This window comes from Somniosus microcephalus, chromosome 30 (genome assembly GCF_052327205.1).
Source record: "Somniosus microcephalus isolate GS21.2 chromosome 30, FLI_Smic_1.0, whole genome shotgun sequence".
Lineage (NCBI taxonomy): Eukaryota > Metazoa > Chordata > Chondrichthyes > Squaliformes > Somniosidae > Somniosus > Somniosus microcephalus.
In genome coordinates this window covers 26,464,799-26,488,671 of record NC_141016.1, presented here as the reverse complement: position 1 = coordinate 26,488,671, position 23,873 = coordinate 26,464,799, and the positions used below count along the sequence as shown (strand labels likewise).

The window sequence follows — 23,873 nt, the reverse complement described above, 5'->3', positions numbered from 1 at the left end:
ATTAACTAGACATTTTGCGGCGGTGCTGACACTACCGCCACACTCTCCTGCACCGGCAGATTGTGATGTCAGTCGAGTGCGCAACGCCCCGGTAGCGCCCCGGACTGGATATTGAGTGGCGCCCCCTGCCTTACCGCCTGCCGCTAGCAACGACAGGTTGGGGGGAGCGTTTTGCTGTCAGAAAGGGACTGGGAGAGCGCTATTTAAAGGCGACCGCTTCCTGCCTTTTTTTGTCGGTGACATTTTTGCACCACGCATTCTGAGAGAGAGAGAGAGACTTCTGGAGAGATTCAACGCTGTGTGAAGGAGTTTTGAGTACTGAGCAGCACTTTGCAGGTTTATTTTGATTTGCCCTTCCTTGCTTCGCCAACGCTCTGAGGTAGCGCCTCGCTCCTCGGCCTTTGCGCCTTAAGACAGGTGTGAAGCGCCTGATTTAGCGCTCCAATCACCTCCAGGGGTGATAAAAGCCAAGTTTGCTGTCGAAGGCGATAATTAGCGCCAGGCGCTAAACTTTGCGCACGGCCGATAATGGCGCCCCAAACGGGGCGAGACTGAATTTTTCCCCCTTTATCTTTAATTTCATATATTCCATTAAGATTGATGTTTAACAATATAGAATCATAGAAAGGAGTCAATTACTGCTGTAAGGAGGGACGATATATTAGCGGGTTCCTCTAATGAGGCCATATGGGTAGAACTTAAAAACAAAAAGGAGGCAAGCACTTTGCTGGGAGTGTACTATAGGCCCCCAAACAGTCAGGGGGAGATAGAGGAACAGAAATGTAGGCAAATCTCAGAGAAGCGCGAAAATAATAGGGTAATAATAGTGGGGGATTTCAACTTCCCCAATATTAATTGGGATAGTCAGAGTGTGAAAGGCTTAGAGGGTGCAGAATTCTTAAAGTGCATCCAGGAGAGCTTTTTGAGCCAACATGTGGAAAGTCCTACAAGAGAGGGGGCGGTACTGGACCTAATTCTAGGGAATGTAGCCGGGCAATTGGTGGAAGTGTCAGTAGGAGAGCATTTTGGCGACAGTGACCATAATTCAGTGAGATTTAAGGTGGTCATGGAAAAAGACAAAGACGGCCCGGAAATAAGGGTTCTAAATTGGGGAAAGGCCGATTTTAATATGATAAGGTAGGATCTGGCCAAAGTGGACTGGGAGCAGCTACTTATAGGAAACTCCACATCAAAACAGTGGGAGACTTTCAGAAGGGAAATAGAGAGAGTACAACGCCAACATGTTCCTGTAAAGGTCAAGGGTGGGACCAACAAGCAAAGGGAACCTTGGATGACAAGGGATATACAAAAATGCATTAGGAAAAAAAGGGGGGCTTTTGGCAGTTACAAAAGACTAAAGACGGAGGAAGCCCTAGAGGAGTATAAAAAGTGCAGGGGCATACTTAAAAGAGAAATTAGGAGGGCGAGGAGGGGCCATGAAATAACACTGGCGAGCAAAATAAAGGAAAATCCTAAGATGTTTTATAAGTATATTAAGGGCAAGAGGATAACCAGGGAAAGGGTAGGGCCGATTAGGGACCAAAGTGGCAATCTGTGTGTAGAGCCAGATGATGTAGGCGGGGTTTTAAATGAATTTTTTGCATCTGTGTTCACTATGGAGAAAGACGATGTAGACATAGAAATCGGGCAAGGGGACTGTGACATACTTGAACATATTAGCATCGAGAGGGAGGAGGTACTAGCGGTTTTAGCAGGCCAAAAAGTGGATAAATCCCCAGGCCCGGACGAGATGTATCCCAGGCTGTTGTGTGAGGCAAAGGAGGAGATTGCAGGGGCTCTGACACAAATTTTCAGAACCTCTCTGGCCACAGGGGATGTACCAGAGGACTGGAGAACAGCTAACGTAGTACCATTATTCAAGAAGGGTAGCAGGGATAAACCAGGGAATTACAGGCCAGTGAGCCTAACATCTGTGGTAGGGAAATTATTGGAAAAAATTCTGAGGGACAAAATTAGTCACCACTTGGAGAGGCAAGGATTAATTGGGGATAGTCAGCATGGCTTTGTCAAGGGTAAATCATGTCTGACCAATCTGATTGAATTTTTCGAGGGGGTGACTAGGTGTGTGGATGAGGGAAATGCTGTGGATGTGGTTTACATGGACTTCAGTGAAGCTTTTGACAAAGTCCCGCATAGGAGACTGGTCAAGAAGGTAAGAGCCCATGGGATCCAGGGTGCCTTGGCGCGTTGGATCCTAAACTGGCTGAGTGGCAGGAGGCAGAGGGTGATGGTCGAAGGTTGCTTTTGTGACTGGAAGCCTGTGTCCAGTGGGGTACCTCAGGGATCGGTGCTGGGTCCCTTGCTGTTTGTGATCTACATAAATGATTTGGATGAGAATGTAAAAGGTATGATCAGTAAGTTCGCAGATGACACGAAAATTGGTGGGGTGGTAAATTGCGAGGAGGAAAGCCTCAGGCTACAGGACGATATAAACGGGTTGGTCAGATGGGCGGAAAAGTGGCAAATGGAATTTAACCCTGAAAAGTGCGAGGTGATGCATTTTGGACAGACAAATAAGGCAAGGGAATACACAATGAGTGGTAGGACCCTAGGAAGTACAGAGGGTCAGAGGGACCTTGGTGTACATGTACATAGATCCCTGAAGGCAGCGGAACAGGTAGATAAGGTGGTTAAAAAGGCATATGGGATACTTGCCTTCATTAGCCGAGGCATAGAATATAAGAGCAGGGAGGTTATGATGGAGCTGTACAAAACGCTGGTGAGGCCACAGCTGGAGTACTGTGTGCAGTTCTGGTCGCCTCACTATAGGAAGCATGTGACTGCTTTGGAGAGGGTGCAGAGAAGATTCACCAGGATGTTACCTGGGATGGAGCGCCTCAGCTATGAAGAAAGGCTAAACAGGCTGGGGTTGTTTTCCTTGGAGCAAAGAAGGCTGAGGGGGGACCTGATTGAGGTGTACAAATGATGAGGGGCATAGATAGGGTAGATAAAGAGGAACTTTTCCCCTTAGTAGGGGGGTCAATAACAAGGGGGCATAGATTCAGGGTAAGGGGCAGGAGATTTAGAGGGGATTTGAGGAGGAACTTTTTCACCCAGAGGGTGGTTGGAATCTGGAACTCACTGCCTGAAAGGGTGGTAGAGGCAGGAACCCTCACAACATTCAAGAAGCATTTGGATGAGCACTTGAAATGCCATTGCATACAAGGCTATGGACCAAATGCTGGAAAATGGGATTAGACTGGACAGGGATTGATGGACGGCGCAGACACGATGGGCCGAAGGGCCTCTTTCTGTGCTGTAAAACTCTATGACTCTATGACTCTAAACCTACAACACAGAGGGAGGCCATTTGGCCCGTCGGGCCTGTGCTGGCTCTTTGAAAGACCAGTCGTGTTTAGTCCCACACCCCCGCTTCTTGTCCGTAACCCTGTGAGTTCCTCATCCTCAAGAACCCGTCCAACTCCCTTTTAAAATTATTGATGGAATCAGCTTCCTCCACCTTTTCAGGTCGAGCGTTCCCGATCCCGACAACTCTCTGAGTGAAAAAAGTTTTCATCTCCCCTCGAGATCTTTCTCCAATGATTTTGAATCTCTGACCTCTGGTTATTGACCCACTCGCCAGAGGGAATAGTTTTTCTCGATCTACTCCATCAAAACCTCTCATCACCTTGAAACCCTCCATTCGGTCACCTCTTAACCTTCTCTGTCCCAAGGAGAACAGTCTGAACTTTTCCAACCTCTCCTCATAACTGAAGTCCCTCATCCCTGGGAACATCCTGGTAAACCTCCTCTGTCCCCTTTCTAAGGCCTTTACATCTTTCCTGAAGTGTGGGGCCCAGAATTGCCCACAATACTCCAGCCGAGGCCTAGCTGTGATTTATAAAGTTCGAGCCTGATCTCTTTGCTTTTATATTCTATTCCTCTATTTATAATCCCAAGTAACCCAGATGCTTTTTTAACCATCTTATCATTGTACCCCCACCTTTAAGGATTTGTGTATATGGACACCAAGGTCTCTCGGCTCATCAACACTTCTCAAAACTGTGCCATTTATAGTAAACTGTCTTTCCATATTAGTCCTCCCAAAGTGCATCACTTCACACTTCTCCGCATCGATCACCATCTGCCGTGCTTCTTCCCATTTCACCATCCTCTCTATGTCATCCTGAAGTCTACAACTATCCTAGGAACATAAGAAATAGGAGCAGGAGTCGGCCATTCAGCCCTTTGAGCCTGCTCCGCCATTCAATAAGATCATGGCTGATCTTCTACCTCGTCTCCACCTTCCCGCACTATCCCCATATCCTTTGATTCCCTTCGTATCTAAAAATCTATCGATCTCTGTCTTGAATATACTCAACGACTGTGCCTCCACAGCCTCCTGGGGTAGAGAATTCCAAAGATTCACCACCCTCTGAGTGAAGAAATTTCTCCTCATCTCAGTCCTAAATAGCTGACCCCTTATTCATCGCTATCTACTACTTTGCCAAGTTTCGCATCATCTACAAACGTTATAATGCTGCTCCCTACACCCGAGTCTAGGTCGTTTATAAAAAATTGCAAACAGTAATGGGCCCAAATATATATATAGTTCATATTAATTAATAATTAAAAATAAAAGTGAATGGAACATCCCTATTTTTCCTCATTAACTTTAATCATTTTAAGTGCTGTGCTTTTGCAATAATTGTCAGGACAAAGATTGGGAACGTGATCTGCTCACAAGTCTCTTCCAAACTATTCTCTAACCAGATGCTTAATATAGTTGCACGGCAGCACTGCAGACTCTTGCTGTCTCTCCCTCTGGATCAAATACACCAGGATTCTCTCACTTTTGGCAGTAACTGCAAGGCTGTGGTCTCATCTGGAATTGAAGGAAGGAAGGACGATACCTTCCAACCAGACGGGAGGAGTGTGGGCAGTCAAGCTGTGGGATAGTGTATCAGTCTTGGGTCAGTGAGACGTCACGCAGCACTCAACTCTACAATCTCTTTACAGACAGCAGTGAGATTGACGAGGATCTGTCAACAGTGCGACACCAGCCTGAGGGGCTCGATGAACTACAAGCACGGACCAAGTTTTCCAAGAAAGAAATCCAGTCACTTTACAGGGGCTTCAAAAACGTATGTAAGATCTGACTGCGTTGTCCCTTTGTAAGATGTGTCTGCACTGTCCCTTTGTAAGATCTGACTATGTTGTCCTATGTAAATGCTGTCTGCGCTGTCCCTTTGTAACATCTGTCTGCGTGTCCCTTTGTAAGATGTGTCTGTGTTGTCCATAGGTAAGATGTGTCTGCATTGTCCCTTTGTAAGATGTGTCTGCGTTGTCCCTTTGTAAGATGTGTCTGCGTTGTCCCTCTGTAAGAGGTGTCTGCGTTGTCCCTTTGTAAGATCTGTCTGTGTTGTTCCTTTGTAAGATCTGTCTGTGTGTCCCTTTGTAAGATCTGTCTGCGTTGTCCCTTTGTAAGATGTGGCTGCATTGTCCCTTTGCAAGATGTGTCTGCATTGTCCCTTTGTAAGATCTGTCTGCGTTGTGCATATGTAAGATCTGTCTGTGTTGTTCCTTTGTAAGATCTGTCTGTGTGTCCCTTTGTAAGATCTGTCTGTGCTGTCCATATGTAACATCTGTCTGTGTTATCCCTTTGTAAGATCTGTCTGTGTTGTCCCTTTGTAAGATCTGTCTGCGTTATCCCTTTGTAAGATCTGTCTGCGTTGTCCCTTTGTAAGATCTGTCTGTGTTGTCCATATTTAAGATCTGTCTGCGATGTCCCTTTGTAAGATGTGTCAGCATGGTCCGTATGTAAGATGTGTCTGCGGTGTCCCTTTGTAAGATCTGTCTACGTTGTCCCTTTGTAAGATCTGGCTGCGTGTCCCTTTGTAAGATCTGTCTGCATTGTCCCTTTGTAAGGTCTGTCTGTGTTGTCCCTTTGTAAGATGTGACTGCGTTGTCCATATGTAAGAATTGTCTGTGTTGTCCGTATGTAACATCTGTCTGTGTTGTCCCTTTTAAGATCTGTCTGCTTTGTCCCTTTGTAAGATGTGACTGCATTGTCCCCTTGTAAGATGTGTCTGCGTTGTCCCGTTGTAAGATCTGTCTGTGTTGTCCCTTTGTAAGATCTGTCTGCGTTGTCCCTTTGTAAGATGTGGCTGCATTGTCCCTTTGTAAGATGTGTCTGCATTGTCCCTTTGTAAGATCTGTCTGTGTTGTCCGTATGTAAGATCTGTCTGTGTTGTCCCTTTGCAAGATCTGTCTGTGTTGTCCCTTTGTAAGATCTGTCTGTATTGTCCATTTGTAAGTCTTGTCTGCGTTGCCCCTTTGTAAGATCTGTCTGCGTTGTCCCTTTATAAGATATGTCTGTGTTGTCCCTTTGTAAGATCTGTCTGTGTTGTCCAGATGTAAGATCTGTCTGCATTGTCCATATGTAAGATCTGTCTGTGTTGTCCCTTTGCAAGGATCCTTTACAAGGATTGGACAAAGTTAACATGGATTTACAAAAGGTAAATCATGCTTGACTAATCTACTGGAATTTTTTGAGGATGTAACCGATAGAATAGATAAGGGAGAACCAGTGAATGTGGTGTATTTGGACTTTCAGAAGGCATTTGATAAGGTTCCGCATAAGAGATTAGCGTGTAAAGTTAAAGCACATGGGATTGGGGGTAAGGTACTGACTTGGATAGAGAACTGGTTGGCAGACAGGAAGCAAAGAGTTGGAAAAAACGGGTCTTTTTCCGAGTGGCAGGCAGTGACTAGTGGAGTACCGCAGGGATCAGTGCTAGGACCCCAGCTATTCACAATATATATTAATGATCTAGATGAGGGAACTAGATGTAATATCTCCAAGTATGCAGACGACACCAAGCTGGGTGGGCGTGTGTGCTGTGAGGAGGATGCAGAAAAACTCCAATATGATTTGGACAGGTTGGGTGATTGGGCAGATGCATGGCAGATGCAGTATGATGTGGATAAATGCGAGGTTATCCACTTTGGTGGTAAAAACAGGAAGGCAGATTATTATCTGAACGGCAATAGATTGGGAAAAGGGGAAGTGCAACGAGACCTGGGTGTCCTTGTGCACCAGTCGCTGAAGGTAAGCATGCAGGTGCAGCAGGCGGTTAAGAAGGCAAATGGTATGTTGGCCTTCACAGCGAGAGGATTTGAGTACAGGAGCAAGGATGTCTTGCTGCAGCTGTATAGGGCCTTGGTGAGACCACACCTTGAGTATTGTGTGCAGTTTTGGTCACCTTATCTGAGGAAGGATGTTCTTGCCATGGAGGGAGTGCAGCGAAGATTCACCAGACTGCTACCTGGGATGGCAGGAATGACGTATGAAGAGAGATTGAGTCGATTAGGCTTATATTCGCTAGAGTTTAGAAGAATGAGAGGGGATCTCATTGAAACTTATAAAATTCTAACAGGACTAGACAGACTAGATGCAGGAAGGATGTTCCCGATGGTGGGGGAGTCCAGAACCAGGGGTCATAGTCTAAGGATAAGGGGTAAGCCATTTAGAACTGAGATGAGGAGGAATTTCTTCGCCCAGAGAGTGGTGAACCTGTGGAATTCTCTACCACAGAAGGCAGTTGAGGCCAACTTATTAAATATATTCAAGAAGGAGTTGGATATATTTCTTAAGGCTAAAGGGATCAAGGGATATGGGGAGAAGGCAGGGACAGGGTACTGAGTTTGGATGATCAGCCATGATCTCATTAAATGGCGGAGCGGGCTCGAGGGGCTGAATGGCCTACTCCTGCTCCTATCTTCTATGTTTCTATGCTTCTATGTCCCTTTGTAAGATGTGTCTGTGTAGTCCGTATGGAGGATATGTCTGTGTTATCCCTTTGTAGGATGTGTCTGTGTTGTCCATATGTAAGATGTGTCTGTGTTTTCCCTTTGTAAGATGTGTCTGTGTTGTCCCTTTGTAAGATCTGTCTGTGTTGTCCCTTTGTAAGATGTGTCTGTGTTGTCCATATGTAAGATGTGTCTGTGTTTTCCCTTTGTAAGATGTGTCTGTGTTTTCCCTTTGTAAGATGTGTCTGTGTTGTCCGTATGGAGGATCTGTCTGCGCTGTCCGCACGTAATTTTCGTGTAGTCAATGACTCCCATTATAATTTCCTTCCTGCTCACTTGCAGAGGCAAATGGCTGCGGCAGCTCATCCCATTGTAATTGCAGCCTCGCCGCAGTAAAGGTGCTGTAGTGCCACCACTGGCAGGAGGTTGTAATTACAGTGTGACATGTTTGCAGTTTCCTTTATAAGTACGGATATAGGAATTTTTAACAGATATATTAAAGTGATGACTTTAAAATGGTGACTGAACTATGTCTGTGTGCCTTGGTTCACTCAGCCCCCCCCCCATCTAACACCACTTCAACTGAAAACTACACTTGGTCTTGTTTGTATAATTTATCACATATATATCGAATATTTATTATATTATTATATTTATTATATATTAATACAATAAAATTCTTTATAAGCGCACAAATCATTCAATTGATAACAGTGCAGCATCAGCATTTAAAATATGTGCCATGTGGATCATTTCTGAACCGTGGCTGCAGTGTGTACCATCTACAAGATGCACTGCAGCAACTCGCCAAGGCTTCTTCGGCAGCACCTCCCAAACCCGCGACCTCTTCCACCTAGAAGGACAAGGGCAGCAGGTGCATGGGAACACCACCACCTCCAAGTTCCCCTCCAAGTCACACACCATCCTGACTTGGAAATATATCGGCCGTTCCTTCATCGTCGCTGGGTCAAAATCCTGGAACTCCCTCCCTAACAGCACTGTGGGAGCACCTTCACCACACGGACTGCAGCGGTTCAAGAAGGCGGCTCACCACCACCTTCTCAAGGGCAATCAGGGATGGGCGATAAATGCTGGCCTTGCCACCGACTCCTGCATCCCGTGAATGAATTTTAAAAAATAACTGATACTGTGAAATTCACAGTCAATGTAAGTACATTTTATTTCTTTACATATTGCTTTCTGAGGAGGTTGGGGAGGAATTCCTATGTAGCTGTCATCCACGTCACCTCAGAAGGAAGTGAGACATGAGACAAGGTGCCACCCACAAGTAAACCCCCAGCATTGACCTCACAATGGACTGTCACAGACTCTATATAGGTCCGTGTGATAACATGGCAGCAGATGGAAGAAGCGGGCGATTGTTGATTGATTTCCATTGTAGGGATTAGGGCCCAAGAATAACTCTATTGATTTGTAACCTTGTTGAACACTTTCAGTGCACGTATCTATATTTGCTGCCATCTTCTGCTCTTTAATGCCAAGGACAACTATAATTACAATTGCAGAATACGATTAACAGAGGATCGTCACAAAGCTAAGTATACTTCCACATTCTGTAGTCTGGCAAGACTGGATCAAATTACACATTGCCGGGTTGTCTACAGCGGGCAGGATCAAATTACACAGTCCAGACAAACTGTTGGGTGTGTTTTGCCCTACAAGGGGACCTATCAGAAATCTGGTCTTGTCCTCCTAGCGGGCCAATCCGAAACCTGGTGTTGCAAATAGACGCTGCTGTGAATGGGAACAAGGTGTTTGCAGAGGTCACAGCTCATTACCTTATGCTAAAGTGCTGATTTCCGATTATTGCAGCTTAATTCTGATTGTGAGTCCTGATTTTTACGGGTGAAATGTCAAATGATTTGAGGCCGGACTGTCCTCTGAATCACCGCTTGATTTAGGGTGGATTTGGAGTGTAAAACAGAGTAAAATGGGTTAGTAAAGGCTACTGCCTTAAAATCACTGCTAAAAAATCACCAGTTTTGTTTAAGGTTTTGAAAGTGATTAATCCTCGCACCATTTCCCCCAACTTCAGCTCCCATGGTATGCACAAAAGAAGGCCATTCGGCCCGTCGAGCCCGTGCCAGCTCTCTGCAAGAGCACTTCAGCTAGTCCCACTCCCCCGCCCTTTCCCCGTAGCCCTGCATTTTTTTTCCTTCAGGTACTTATCCAATTACCTTTTGAAAGCCACGATTGAATCTGCCTCCACCATCCTTTCAGGCAGTGCATTCCAGATCCCAACCACTCGCTGCATAAAAAGGTTTTCCCTCATGTCGCCTTTGGTTCTTTTGCCAATCATCTTAAATCTGTGTCCTCTGGTTCTCGACCCTTCTGCCAATGGGAACAGTTTCTCTCTATCTACTCTGTCTAGACCCCTCATGATTTTGAACACCTCGATCAAATCCCCTCTCAACCTTCTCTGCTCCAAGGAGAACAACCCCAGCTTCTCCAGTCTATCCACATAACTGAAGTCCCTCATCCCTGGAACCATTCTTGTAAATATTTTCTGCACTCTCTCTAAGGCCTTCACATCCTTCCTAAAGTGCGGTGCCCAGAATTGGACACAATACTCCAGTTGAGGCCGAACCTGTGTTTTATAAAGATTCATCCTAACTTCCTTGCTTCTGTACTCTGAATTTTCCCAGCCCTGAGGAGGCGGGTTTGGAGGCGGGACTGCTGGGAAAATGGGAAAAATTGGGAGCGGGTCCCAGCCCCGCTCCCAACCCGCCTCCAAACCATCTTCCCATGAGGCGGGCCCCCGACTCCTAGCGGCGGGAAGGGGATTAAGCCAATTAACTGGCTGTTAACAGGTAGTTAACAGGCATTTAAGAGGCTTTTCCCCATTTTCAGCCTGCTGATGTGGGATTCCCAACAGCAGGAAACCCCACCAGGGTCAGCGAGGTGAGCTATGGGTCTGCTGCAGTGTAAGTGTGCAAATGACAGCTGCAGAGGTAGTGTGATGGGTGCAGTTGTGCATAGGTAAGTATGACAGGTGAGAGAATGTAGTGAGAAATATTTTTATTCTGTTGATATGTATCTGCAGGTGCCAAGATTTGATGTTTCTGTGAAGCCTCATCTGATCGGGAGAATTGACAGATGGCTTCTGCAATCTCACATGCAGCTGGCATCTGTTTTCTCCTAAGGAGAGAGTCATTGGAGAGCCTATGTGCAAGGGCTCACCTTTGGACAGTGATTGTCAGTGTTTGACAGCACCTCAATGCTGTCAAACACTGACAATTCATCTGTCAAAAAATTATGGGACCTGTCCCTTTAAGAAAACCGGCAGATGAAGTGTCATGCACTGACATCATCTGACGCCAGCTTTCCCTTAATTGGCCGGCAAGCCCGCAGGGCGGGCTTATAAAGGCCAATCAGGGCAAAATAGCGTTTGTTCATCAGACGTCGCTGGGGGCAGGACTAGAACCCGGAAGGCAGCAGTCCCGCCCCCAACTCGTCTCGGCTGGCAAAATCCAGCCCACTGCCTCTATTTATGAAGCCCAGGACCCCGCATGCTTTTTTAACCTCTATCTCAACCTGCCCTGCCACCTTCAACGATTTGGTTGGTAGGAATGGCAGTAAAATACCCTTGAGTGGGATACCACATTGAGGAGGCCATTCTGTGTGCTGCTACTGAAGGTTGGCATTGCTTTGCCAGAACATTGATCACTTTAGTGCTTTAGAGCTGCAGTCTAGGCTTTTGCTGTCAGTTTTACTTGGCTTTGCTCAACGTACCGCTTTTCATCGTGGCCATGGTTTTCCTACTGGGAATCTCTCTATTCTTATTAAAAAGGAGAGGATGAGGATACATCCTCAGGGAGTCTCCCTGAGTGGGGCATCGCAGAAAGCGGTAAACGTATTTTAAATTTAATCACGGGATGTGGGCGTCGCTGGCAAAGCCAGCATTTATTGCCCATTACTAATTGCCCTCGAGAAGGTGGTGGTGAGCCGCCTTCTTGAACCGCTGCAGTCCGTGTGGTGAAGGTGCTCCCGCAGTGCTGTTAGGGAGGGAGTTCCAGGATTTTGACCCAGCGACGATGAAGGAACAGACGATATATTTCCAGGTCAGGATGGTGTGTGACTTGGAGGGGAACTTGGAGGTGGTGGTGTTCCCATGCGCCTGCTGCCCTTGTCCTTCTAGGCGGTAGAGATCTTCGGGACCCTATTCCTGGTTCAAGTCTGCTCTGCATTGCCAAGCAGGTTCGCAGTGGGAGGAGAATTCAATCCTTTCTTTCTTAAAAACGGCTCTAAAATCCACCTACGTGTCCACAATTTTGATGTTCCTGCTTTGTGTTTTAATTTTCTGTAAGGTTTTTACGAACAACTGCCTTGATAATCTGCATAAATCATAGAATCATAGAAATTTACAGCACAGAAGGAGGCCATTCGGCCCATCGTGTCTGTGCCGGCCGACAAAGAGCTTCCCACTTTCCAGCTCTTGGTCCGTAGCCCTGTGGGTTACGGCACTTCAAGTGAATATCCAAGTACTTTTTAAATGTGATGAGGGTTTCTGCCTCTACCACCCTTTCAGGCAGTGAGTTCCAGACCCCCACCGCCCTCTGGGTGAAAAAAGTTCTCCTCAACTTCCCTCTAATCCTTCTACCAAATACTTTAAATCCAAGCCCCCTGGTTATTGACCTCTCTGCTAAGGGAAATAGGTCCTTCCTATCCACTCTATCTCGGCTCCTCATCATTTTATACGCCTCAATTAAATCTCCCCTCAGCCTCCTCTGTTCCAAAGAAAACAACCCCAGCCTATCCAATCTTCCCTCAATAATTGAGAGGCTAAAAAATAATCATTAATTTGCAGCATCTGCCTATGGAGAGGCATTCCATAAAAAGATGTAAGCGTACCCTCAGAAGTGAACCTCCACTTTGTTCTGTTGAAACACAGTTACAGGGAAGAAATATTGCCTCAAACAGCATTGGATTATCTGGAATCAGAGTTCTTTTGTTTACACATCCGCGCTTCCTATCTCATCTTTCAGCTCATGTACCGTGTCAATTAGCAATTTCAGGAGAACAGTTTGTGAAAATCTGATACTAGAGCTCATTTAAAAGATAAAATGTAACCATGAACTTCTATATTTACAGGAGTGTCCTAGCGGGATGGTGGACGAGGAAACGTTTAAAGTAATTTATTCCCAGTTCTTCCCACAGGGAGGTAAGAGATTTAACTAACTCCAGAACACATAGAGGGAAAAATTCGGTTGGTTAGCGCCTCCGGGGGGGGGGGGCGCTAACGGGGCGCTAGGAACTTAACGCCCGAGCGCAGCGATTTTAGCGCCGCTCGTGAAATTGAGCAGTCGTTTTGCGGCGGCACTAAACACTACCACCATGATCTCCTGCGCCCGCAGATCGTGACGTCAGTCGAGCGTGCAATGCCCCGGTAGCGCCCCGGACCAGATATTGAGTCGCGCCCCCTGCCTTTGCGCCAGCCGCTAGGAACGACAGGTAGAGGGGAACGTTTTGAAGTCGGGAAGGGGCTGGGGAGCGCTATTTAAAGGCAGGCGCCTCCTGCCTTTTCTTGTCGGCAAAATTTTTGGTTTTAATGCTCTCCCGAGGAGTTTTGGCCCTCAGCACCACTTTTGAGGTTCCTAAGCGCCGAGCTCTTTCCCTGGGCCTAGCCAGTAGTGCTTCCAACACAATTGCTTTTGAGGTCTCTCCAGGCCGAGATTCAAGGCTGCAATGAGCAGGGTGCGGCTGGCCAGCAAGATGCCCCCTCCCCTTTAAGAACTGGACGACGCCAGTCTGTCTGGCTTCCATGGCAACTGGCATCGCCTGAGCTTCGGCAGCGCTCTGAGGTAGCGCCTCGCTCCCCGACGTTAGCGCCTTAAGAGAGATGAGTAGCGCCTGATTTAGCGCTCAAATCACCTCCGGAGGCGATAGAAGCGAATTTTGCAGTCGGAGGCGATAATTAGCGTTGGGCGCTAAACTTTGCGCCCGGCCGATATTAACGCCCCAAAATGGGCGATACCGAATTTTTCCCCGATAACCTATTAACAATAAGTTTAAAAAAATTGCGTTTATATAGCAGCTTTCTCAACCTCAGGATGTCCCAAAGCGCTTTACAGCCAATTAAGTACTTTTTGAAGTGTAGTCACCGTAGGGAACAGATGAATTGCTGGTAAAAGTTATTATTAAGAAATACAAAGTAATACAATTAACAGCACAGCAGCTGGGGAATTTAAATTCAGTTAATTAAACAAAGCTGGAATAAAAAGCTAGTGTCAGTAATGGTGACCATGAAACTATCGGATTGTTGTAAAAACCCGCTGGTTCACTAATGTCCTTTAGGGAAGGAAATCTGCCACCCTTACCCGGTCTGGCCGATATGTGACTCCAGACCCACAGCAATGTGGTTGACTCTTAACTGCCCTCTGAAATGGCCCAGCAAGCCACTCAGTTAAGGGCAATTAGGGATTAGCAATATTGATTTGGCTAAGTATTCGATAGGGAATTGGAACAACAAGTTGCGTATTTGAATTTTAAAAAAAGTAACATCACTCTAGTAACAAAGTGAGCTGAATGGACTTAACTTGTTGCTGAATTCTAGCTTTGTTAATCCACCAGGATTTTACAGCAGGGTGGTTGATAGTTACAAGGACACCATGCTTGCAAAAATAACTGAGAGGGTGTAGCCTTAATAGTAGTCTGCGTTCTGGAATATTTGCAGAGCCACAGAGGTGACTTTATCCTGAACTTGCCAATGTACTGTTACTCCAACCCCATGAAAGGGAAGGGAAATAGGGTTAGTTCCAGTCAAAGAACGAGCACCAGCCTGGTCATGATGGGCTAAATGGTCTTCTTTTGTGCTGTAATGTCTGTGATTTTTTTTCTGTGCTCCCTTTTGGGTAGAGCTCTGTGTTTTTCTTTCAGGGTGTAGAATATTATCTATCCAAAAGTGGAGGTAACCTTGTCACATGGGGTGGTAATTTGTTGGGCGGTAGGAGACATAAGGGTTTGTTCTCTGAATGGCAGGATGTGACAAGTGATGTTCTCCAAGGATCTGTACTGGGGCCTCAGCTTTTCACCACATATATTGGTGATGTGGTTGAAGGAATCGAGTCTTGTATATCCAAGTTTGCAGATGACACTAAATTAGGAGGCACAGTAAGTTGTGTAGATGGGAGCAGGAAGTTACAAAGGGACATCGGCAGATTAAGTGATGTGTGTCCCTGTGGATCTGAGAAAGAGAAATCGGAATATTTTCTGATTGGGCAGAGACTTGGGACTGTGGAGGAGCAAAGGGATTTAGATGGCCTGGTACACAAATCGCTAAAAGCTAGTGCACAGGTACAAAAAGTAATCAAAAGATCCAATGGGATGTTGGCCTTTATCTCAAGGGGCCTGGAATTCAAAAATGAGGAAGTTGTACAGAGCCTTGGTCAGCCCACATCTGGAGCACTGTGTTCAGTGTTGGGCACAGAATCCCAGGAAAGGTATATTGGCCTTGGAAGAGGTACAGCACAGGTTCACCACAACGGTACCAGGCACTGAAGGGTTAAATTATGAGGACAGGTTGCATTGACTTGGTTTGTCTTCCCTTGAGTTTCGAAGGTTGAGGGGGTGATCTAATCGAGGTGTTTAAAATGATAAAGGAATTGGCTACGGTAGATACAGAGAAACTGTTCTGACTGATGGGGAAATCCGAAATGAGGGCATAACCTTAAAATAAGAGCTAGGCCATTTAGAGGTGAAATCAGGAAGCAGTTTTTCACACAAAGGGTAGTGGAAACCTGGAATTCTCTCCTCTACAAGGCTGTGGATGCTGGGGGCCAATTGAAACTTTCAAGACTGAGATTGATAGATTTTTGTTGGGTAAGGGTGTCGAGGGATACGGAACCAAGGCGGTTAAATGGAGTTAAGATGCAGATCAGCCATGATCTAATTGGATGGCGGGACAGGCTCGACGGGCTGAATGGCCTCCTCCAGCTCTTATTTTGCTTCTTGGGTACAGAGCATCACTACATTTACCTCTGGTCCTTCCCTGCATACAGGGTACCCCTTTGAGCAATGTGGAGCATATTGCTGCAGCCACTGTTTGTGTGGTCAAAAAATATATATGCACGAGGAAGACCATTTGGGCATTGTAATAATAATAAATAACTTCCGGGAAGTTATGTGCACATCACTTCCTGTGAACTGTGAACTGTGAACTCTGTGCATACATCACTTCCTGTGCATACGTCACTTCCTGTGTTTGGACTAGTATAAATACTGAACTGCTCAGTATGGTAAAAGGGCTTCACCTAGAGGCATGGTGAAGACCGCTCTTGTATATAGTATGATTATAAGTTGCTTAAAGCTTACTTTAAAGTTCCTTGATGTGTGAGACTCTTTTGTTACATCAGGCATCTTAGTTCATCCATCTAGAAAGACCCTACAGTCCCCCATTGTGGCAACCAGTTGTTTCTTAAATAATTCTGGTGCTTTTCCCTCCGTGACTATCTAGAAGCCCATTCCAGGTGTTAATCGCTCCGAGAACATTTTCCTGAATCAGTCCTACGTGTTTGAACCTGTGTCTTGTCCTATTCTCACAGTTTAGTTTAAAGCCTCAACTATTTACAATCTATATTAATGACTTGGATGAAGGGACCGAGTGTAATGTAACCAAATTTGCTGATGATACAAAGATGGGTGGGAAAGCAAGTTGTGAAGAGGGCGCAAAGAATCTGCAAAGGGATATAGACAGGCTAAGTGAGTGGGCAAAAATTTGGCAGATGGAGTATAATGTGGGAAAATGTGAGGTTATCCACTTTGGTAGGAAAAATAAAAAAGCAAATTGTTATTTAAATGGGGAGAGATTACAAAATGCTGCAGTACAGAGGGATCTGGGGGTCCTTGTACATGAAACACAAAAAGTTAGCATGCAGGTACAGCAAGTAATTAGGAAGTCAAATGAAATGTTGGCCTTTATTGCAAGGAGGATTGAGTATAAAAGTAGGGAAGTCCTGCTACAACTGTACAGGGCGTTGGTGAGACCACACCTGGAGTACTGCGTACAGTTTTGGTCTCCTTATTTAAGGAGGGATATACTTGCATTGGAGGCAGTTCAGAGAAGGTTCACTCGGTTGATTCCTGAGATGAAGGGGTTGTCTTATAAAGAAAGGTTGAGCAGGTTGGGCCTATACTCATTGGAGTTTAGAAAAATGAGAGGTGATCTTATTGAAACCTAAAAGATTCTGAGGGGGCTTGACAGGGTAGATGCTGAGAGGATGTTTCCCCTCATGGGGGAATCTAGAACTAGGGGACATAGTTTCAGAATAAAGGGCCGCCCATTTAAGACGGAGATGAAGAGGAATTTCTTCTCTCAGAGGGTCGTGAATCTGTGGAATTCTCTACCCCAGAGAGCTGTGGATGCTGGGTCATTAAATACATTTAAGGTGGAGATAGACAGATATTTGAACAATAGGGAGTCAAGGGTTATGGGGTGCGGGCAGGGAAACATAGAAACATAGAAGATAGGAGCAAGAGTAGGCCATTCGGCCCCTCGAGCCTGCTCCACCATTTAATGAGATCATGGCTGATCATCCAAATTCAGTACCCTGTCCCTGCTTTCTCCCCATACCCCTTGATCCCTTTAGCCTTAAGAAATATATATAGAAGTGGAGTTGAGGCCAAGATCAGATCAGCCATGATCTTATTGAATGGCGGAGCAGGCTCGAGGGGCCGAGTGGCCTAGTCCTGCTCCCATTTCTTATGTTCTTATGTAAGCCATTTTCCAGATCAAACCTTTTCCATGCTGTTTCTCTAAAAGACCTGGGGGGGAAAAATTCAGTTGGTTAGCGCCTCCAGTTAGCGATCGGTCGGCCTGGCACTCAGCTTGAGGGCTGATCGCGCAGCACTCCCACACCCCGGTGCTCCAGCAGATGCCAGAAAAACAATGCAGAGCTGCCAGCAGGGGGGGGGGGGTGCCTTCCCTTTAATTGAGGGAAGAGCCCCTGCAACGTGGCTGAGCACATCGCCCCGGATCGGGACATTCCCCAAATCAAGCACTCCACTTCCCTCTTGGAGCAGAAAATGGGGATTTCTCAAACGTTTGAAAAGGTTAGCACCTGGCACTAACTTTTCAAACATTTTTGACTTTGCGCCCCAAATGGCTCTCTTGGGGAATTTCTTCCCCCCTAGAACTGGTTCAACATATTTCACATAGCAGAATAAATGGTGATTAATCTGACGGCAGATTAGAAGATCTGTGACAAAAGGTCTCTTGGCTGCCTGGGGACGGCCTTATATTGAATGGTGTTGAAATAAAAAAAAAGCTGGGGTTCTCCCATCGACCGACTCCATCGCGATAAAAGTGCTTTAATTGTGTGATGTAAGAAAAAGGAGACTTACCATCAAGTAACTTTAAAGTAAGCTTTAAGTAACTTATAAACACACTATATACACAAGAGAGGTCTTTACCATGCCTCTGGTAGAAGCCTCTTACAATACTGAACAGACCAGTATTTATACCAGTCCAACAGGAAGTGACATATGACAGGAAGTGAGGTATGTACACAGTTCATAGTTCATAGTTCACAGGAAGTGATGACATAACTTCCCGGAAGTTATCATTTTTATCACATTGTGTGTATTCCCGTCCTGTGTATCGGGCATCAGCCTGGCTACATGCTCACTGGCCCAAACTGTAGGTTAGAACACTCGAGCTGTTTATGTCCTTTCACAATATTAATATTGTCCCAGTTGTTGCTTCATAAATACAGAAAAACCCATACTCCTCCCTGTATGTAGGAACAGGAGGAGGCCATTCAGCCCCTCGGGCCTGTTCCACCATTCAATGAGTTCATTGCTGATCTGCATATATTGAGGAACCTGTAGTCCAAATGTAATTTCAGGAGTAGACAACAAGGGACTACACGTACTTCCACAGCTGGACTGTGAGAGAAATGTGAAGCCTGAAATGTTTGAAGCCGGATTGATGTAGAAATATTTACAACAGATGTAAATTCTATCAGCCATTAGCTATTGAAATATGCAGACACAAGTTATAATCAGAAAATGGAAACCCTATCATTAATACCATCCTTTGTCATCTTTGTAGATAGTAGCAGATCAAATTAATAGTCATGGGGCTAGAAATTCGGCTCCTTTGCTCCTGCCGTTAGCGCCTCCAGGGAGGGGGTGGGTGAAAATAGCTCCTCCCAAGAAATTCGGCGGGGTGTTGCTGAGATTCTAGATGATAGCGCCGTGCCCCGGGCCACTGCGCTGCCGACGATGACGTCATTGCCATGCGCCATGACCCCTTAGCACCACGCCGTGGCCCCGCGGCAGAAATCCGTCTGCGCCCCGCGAGGCTGCCGCGGGTGATGTCAGCGCCATCCTCGCAGGCCGCAAGCCGGGCCAACCTCCGCTCGCGGGGCGGTATTTAAAGGGGAGGGGGCGGCCCGCGCCGCCATTTTCTTTTTTTGGCCGACCATCAGGGCGGCCCTCCGTGGTGTGCCTTGGCGTGGTCCCGGCCGCCATCGTGCGACCCGGCACCGCATCTCGGTGTCGGGCTGCGGCCGTGGCACCACGCTGCCCTGGTGGCCGAGTGTGGGCCATTGGAGTCCTTGCAGAATGCGCAGCGGCCCTCCCCTTTAACTGAAGGGGCGGGGCGTTGAAACGTGGAGCCTCCACAGAGCGCTGCCAATCACACCCCTACATCGCCTCGGTTACCACCCCAACAGGAAGTGGAGCGCCCAACACTGCACTCCACATCCTGTGCGGGGCGCTAAGTCGAATTTAGCAGCTGGGGCGGTACTTCTGCGCCGGGCGCTAAATGTCCAGCCTTAACTCAGTTACTGCCCCCAAATGGGCGGTAACCGAATTTTGCGCCCATAACTTGTTACTCTGCAGTGTTTGCAAATCCTACAAGATTTCAGCTCTCATTTTGGGTTTGTTTGAATCCCTCCTGTTCCCCCGACTCATCTATTGTTACAAATATAGAATGAAACTCAGTATCTGAAGTGAAGTAAATATGTTCTGTTCTTGTTTCAGATGCTACAACATACGCACATTTCCTGTTTAATGCATTTGATACAGATAGGAGTGGAGCAATCCGATTTGAGGTGAGATATGATTTGAAAAAGATGGATGCAAATGAATGTCGGGGATACAGGGCAAGGACAGGGAAATGACACTAGATTAGAAAACTCCAGTTAAAGATCTAGCACAGGCACAAAGGGCCAAGTGGCCGCCTTCTCTCCTGTAAGCTCTGTCATTCTATGATGCGTCTTTGTTGATCATCTCCTCTTCTTAACCCCAATCCCCCTCCAGCTAACTTTATTTAATGATAAGACAAGCTCCAGAGAGCAGAGCGCCACCCAGGTTGAAAAGAATGAAGGAAAATATGAGGTAAATAAGAGGTAGTGATTAGGTGACAGCACCTCCCAAACTCGCAACCTCTACCACCTAGAAGGACAAGGGCAGCGGGTGCATGGGAACACCAGCACCTCCAAGTTCCCCTCTAAGCCACATACCATGCTGACTTGGAAATATATCGCCGTTCCTTCATCATCGCTGGGTGAAAATCCTGGAACTCCCTCCCTAACAGCACCCCATGGACTGCAGCGGTTCAAGAAGGCGGCTCACCACCACCTTCTCAAGGGCAATTAGGATGGGCAATAAATGCTGGCCTTGCCAACGATGCCCATATCGCATGAATGAATGAAAAAGATGATGCCACGTTTGGATTTTAATAACCTGTAGGCGGTAAAACGAAAAAAAAGATGTTCCTTCTCCCTACGATCTACAGGCCCCAGCTCCTTTCAGGAGTCTTGATTCCATGTGCAAAGCTAACTTCAGCAACTTTGGACTTCAGCTCTTCAAAGTTCCGGGACTTTGAGGGCTTTGTGATACTTGTCACTTGAACGCTTCTACTTGATCCCAACTCAAGAAAAGAAAACAAGTTTGTTTTTGTGTAGGAGCATCAAGTAACAGGAATCTAAGGCAGAGAGAGATATAGAAACATAACATAGAAACTAGGAGCAGGAGTAGGCCATTCGGCCCTTCGAGCCTGCTCCGCCATTCAACAAGATCATAGCTGATCATCCAAACCCTAGCACCCGGTCCCTACACCGACAGCCATCCCACCCAAGCCCTATCCCCGTAACCCCACGTATTTAATCCCCCCTAACACTAAGGGCCAATTTTTTATCATGGCCAATCAACCTAACCCACACATCTTTGGACTGTGGGAGGAAACCAGAGCACCCGGAGGAAACCCATGCAAACACGGGGAGAATGTGCAAACTCCACACAGACAGTCGCCCAAGGCTGGATTTGAACCCGGGTCCCTGGCGCTGTGAGGCAACAGTGCTAACCACTATGCCACCGTGCTATGTTACTGGACTAGTAATCCAGAGGCCTAGACTAATGATCCAGTAGACATGAGTTTAATTCCCACTATAGCAGCTGGGAAATTTAAATTCAGTTAATTAAATAAATCTGGAATAAAAAGCTAGTATCAGTAATGGTGACCATGAAACTACTGGAGTGTCATAAAAACACATCTAGTTCACAAATACAAAACATTCTCACATTGAACAACTACTCCTTTGACTCCACTCATTTCCTCCAAATCAAAGGTGTTGCTATGGGAACCCCCATGGGTCCCAGCTATGCCTGCCGTTTCGTGGGATATGTGGAACATTCTTTGTTCCAGTCCTACTCAGGTCCCCTCCCGCACCTCTTTTTCCGGTATATTGATGACTGTATTGGTGCCATTTCCTGCTCTCGCCCTGAACTAGAAAATTTCATTCACTTTGCTTCCAATTTCCACCCGTCCCTCACCTTCACGTGGTCCATCTCCAACTCTTCCCTTCCCTTCCTTGACTTCTCTGTCTCCATCTCTGGGGATAGGTTATTGACCAACATTCACTACAAGCCCACTGACTCCCACAGCTACCTGGACTACACTTGTTCCCACCCCGCTTCCTGTAAGGACTCTATTCCATTCTCCCAGTTTCTCCGTCTCCGCCACGTCTGTTCTGACAATGCCACCTTCCATACCAGTGCTTCCGACATGTATTCCTTTTTCCTCAACCGAGGATTCCCCTCTACTGTGGTTGACACGGTCCTTGACCGTGTCCGTTCTGTCTCCCGTACTTCTGCTCTCACCCCTTCCCCTCCCTCCCAGAACCACAATAGGGTTCCCCTTGTCCTCACCTTTCACCCCACCAGCCTCCACATTCAACGGATTATCCTCCGCCATTTCTGCCACCTCCAGCGTGATCCCACCACCAAACACATCTTCCCCTCCCCTCCTGTTTCAGCATTCCGAAGGGACCGCTCCCTCCCCGACATCCTGATCCACTCCTCTATCACCCCCAATACCCTTCACCTTCGCCTGGCACCTTCCCGTGCAAGCGCAGGAGATGCAACACCTGCCCTTTTACCTCCTCCCTTCCCACTGTCCAGGGCCCCAAACACCCCTTCCAGGTGAAACAGCGATTTAATTGTACTTCTTGCAATTTAGTATACTGTATTCACTGCTCACGATGCGGTCTGCTCTACATTGGGGAGACCAAACACAGATTGGGTGGCCGCTTTGCGGAACACCTCCGTTCAGTCCGTAAGGGGGACCCCGAGCTTCCGGTCGCCTGTCACTTTAATTCTCCGCTCCACTCCCACCCTGACCTCTCCGTCCTTGGCCTCTTACATTGTTCCACGGAAGCTCAGCGTAAGCTCGAGGAACAGCACCTCATCTTTCGATTAGGCACTTTACAGCCTTCTGGACTCGACATAGAGTTCAACAATTTCAGACCATAACCTCGGCCCCCACCTTTTTTTTACAATTTTTTTTTCTCCCACATGGCAGCCGTCTTTCATTCTGCCAGCACAATTTACACTTCATCTAGAGCCATCCTTTGTTTCTTAACCTGTCCCATTACCATCTCCTCTTGCCTTGAATATCTCTTAATGTCTCTTAACCTCTCCTGCCTTCTATCCTATCACAGACCTTCCCTTTTGTTCTTTCCTCCCCTCCCCCCTTTCCCAGCCCCTACACTTGCTTAAAAATCTGTTCCATTTCCTGCTTTTTTCCAGTCCTGACGAAAGGTCATCGACCTGAAACGTTAACTCTGTTTCTCTCTTCACAGATGCTGCCTGACCTGCTGAGTATCTCCAGCATTTTCTGTTTTGATTTCTAGTTCACTAATGCCCTTTAGGGAAGGAAATCTGCCGTCCTTATCTGGTCTGGCCTATATGTGACTCCAGATAACCACCCTCTGAAATGGCAGCTCAGGCTCACCACCCCCTTCTCAAGGGCAATTAGGGATGGGCCAGCGTCGTCCACATCCTGTGAATGAATGAAAAAATGAGGCGGGTATCTCCAAGATAAACTGGAGCCACCTTGCGGGAGATTCCCTGAAATGTCTGCTCAATCCACTGTGTCATTTACAGGAGATAATCGTGACTGGTATTCACAAAGATAAACTAAGGCAGGAGATATAAATAACAGGACTATAGCCACAGAAAATGTCCACATATATATTTGCGCTTACTCTTTTAATCTTCAGTTATTTTTTTAACAAATTATCCATTCAGCTTCCAACATACTGCTTGTGCTGGGAGTCTGTTCCAAATATTTACCAGTCTATGGGGAGGGTATCATAGAATCCTAGAAATTTACACCACAGAAGGGGGCCATTCGGCCCATCTTGTTCCTGTCGGCCGACAAAGAGCTCTTCCAACCTAATCCCACTTTCCAGCACTTGGTCCGTAGCCTTGTCGGTTACGGCACTTCAAGTGCGTATCCAAGTACTTTTTAAATGTGATGAGGGTTTCTGCCTCTCCCACCCTTTCAGGCAGTGAGTTCCAGACCCCCACCACCCTCTGGGTGAATTTTTTTTGCCCCAACTCCCCTCTAATCCTTCTACCAATTACTTTAAATCTATGCCCCCTGGTTATTGACCGTTCTGCTAAGGGAAATAGATCCTTCCTGTCCACTCTATCTAGGCCCCATATAATTTTATACACCTCAATTAGGTCTCCCTCAGCCTCCTCCGTTCCAAAGAAAACAACCCCAGCCTATCCAATCTTTCCTCATAGCTAAAATTCCCCAGTCCTGGCAACATCCTTGTAAATCACCCTCT

General features: G+C 46.6%; 1 protein-coding gene across 1 annotated transcript in view; it reads left to right on the top strand.

Annotated features, from left to right (window-relative positions):
• Window positions 1-23,873, top strand: part of LOC147098037 (calsenilin-like) — a 186,296-nt gene that overhangs the window by 138,744 nt on the left and 23,679 nt on the right. The window contains exons 2-4 of the mRNA XM_085970852.1: window positions 4,981-5,105; window positions 12,886-12,955; window positions 19,777-19,847. Of these exons, the coding sequence (XP_085826978.1) occupies window positions 4,981-5,105; window positions 12,886-12,955; window positions 19,777-19,847 (266 nt within the window). The remainder of the gene's footprint in view (window positions 1-4,980; window positions 5,106-12,885; window positions 12,956-19,776; window positions 19,848-23,873) is intronic.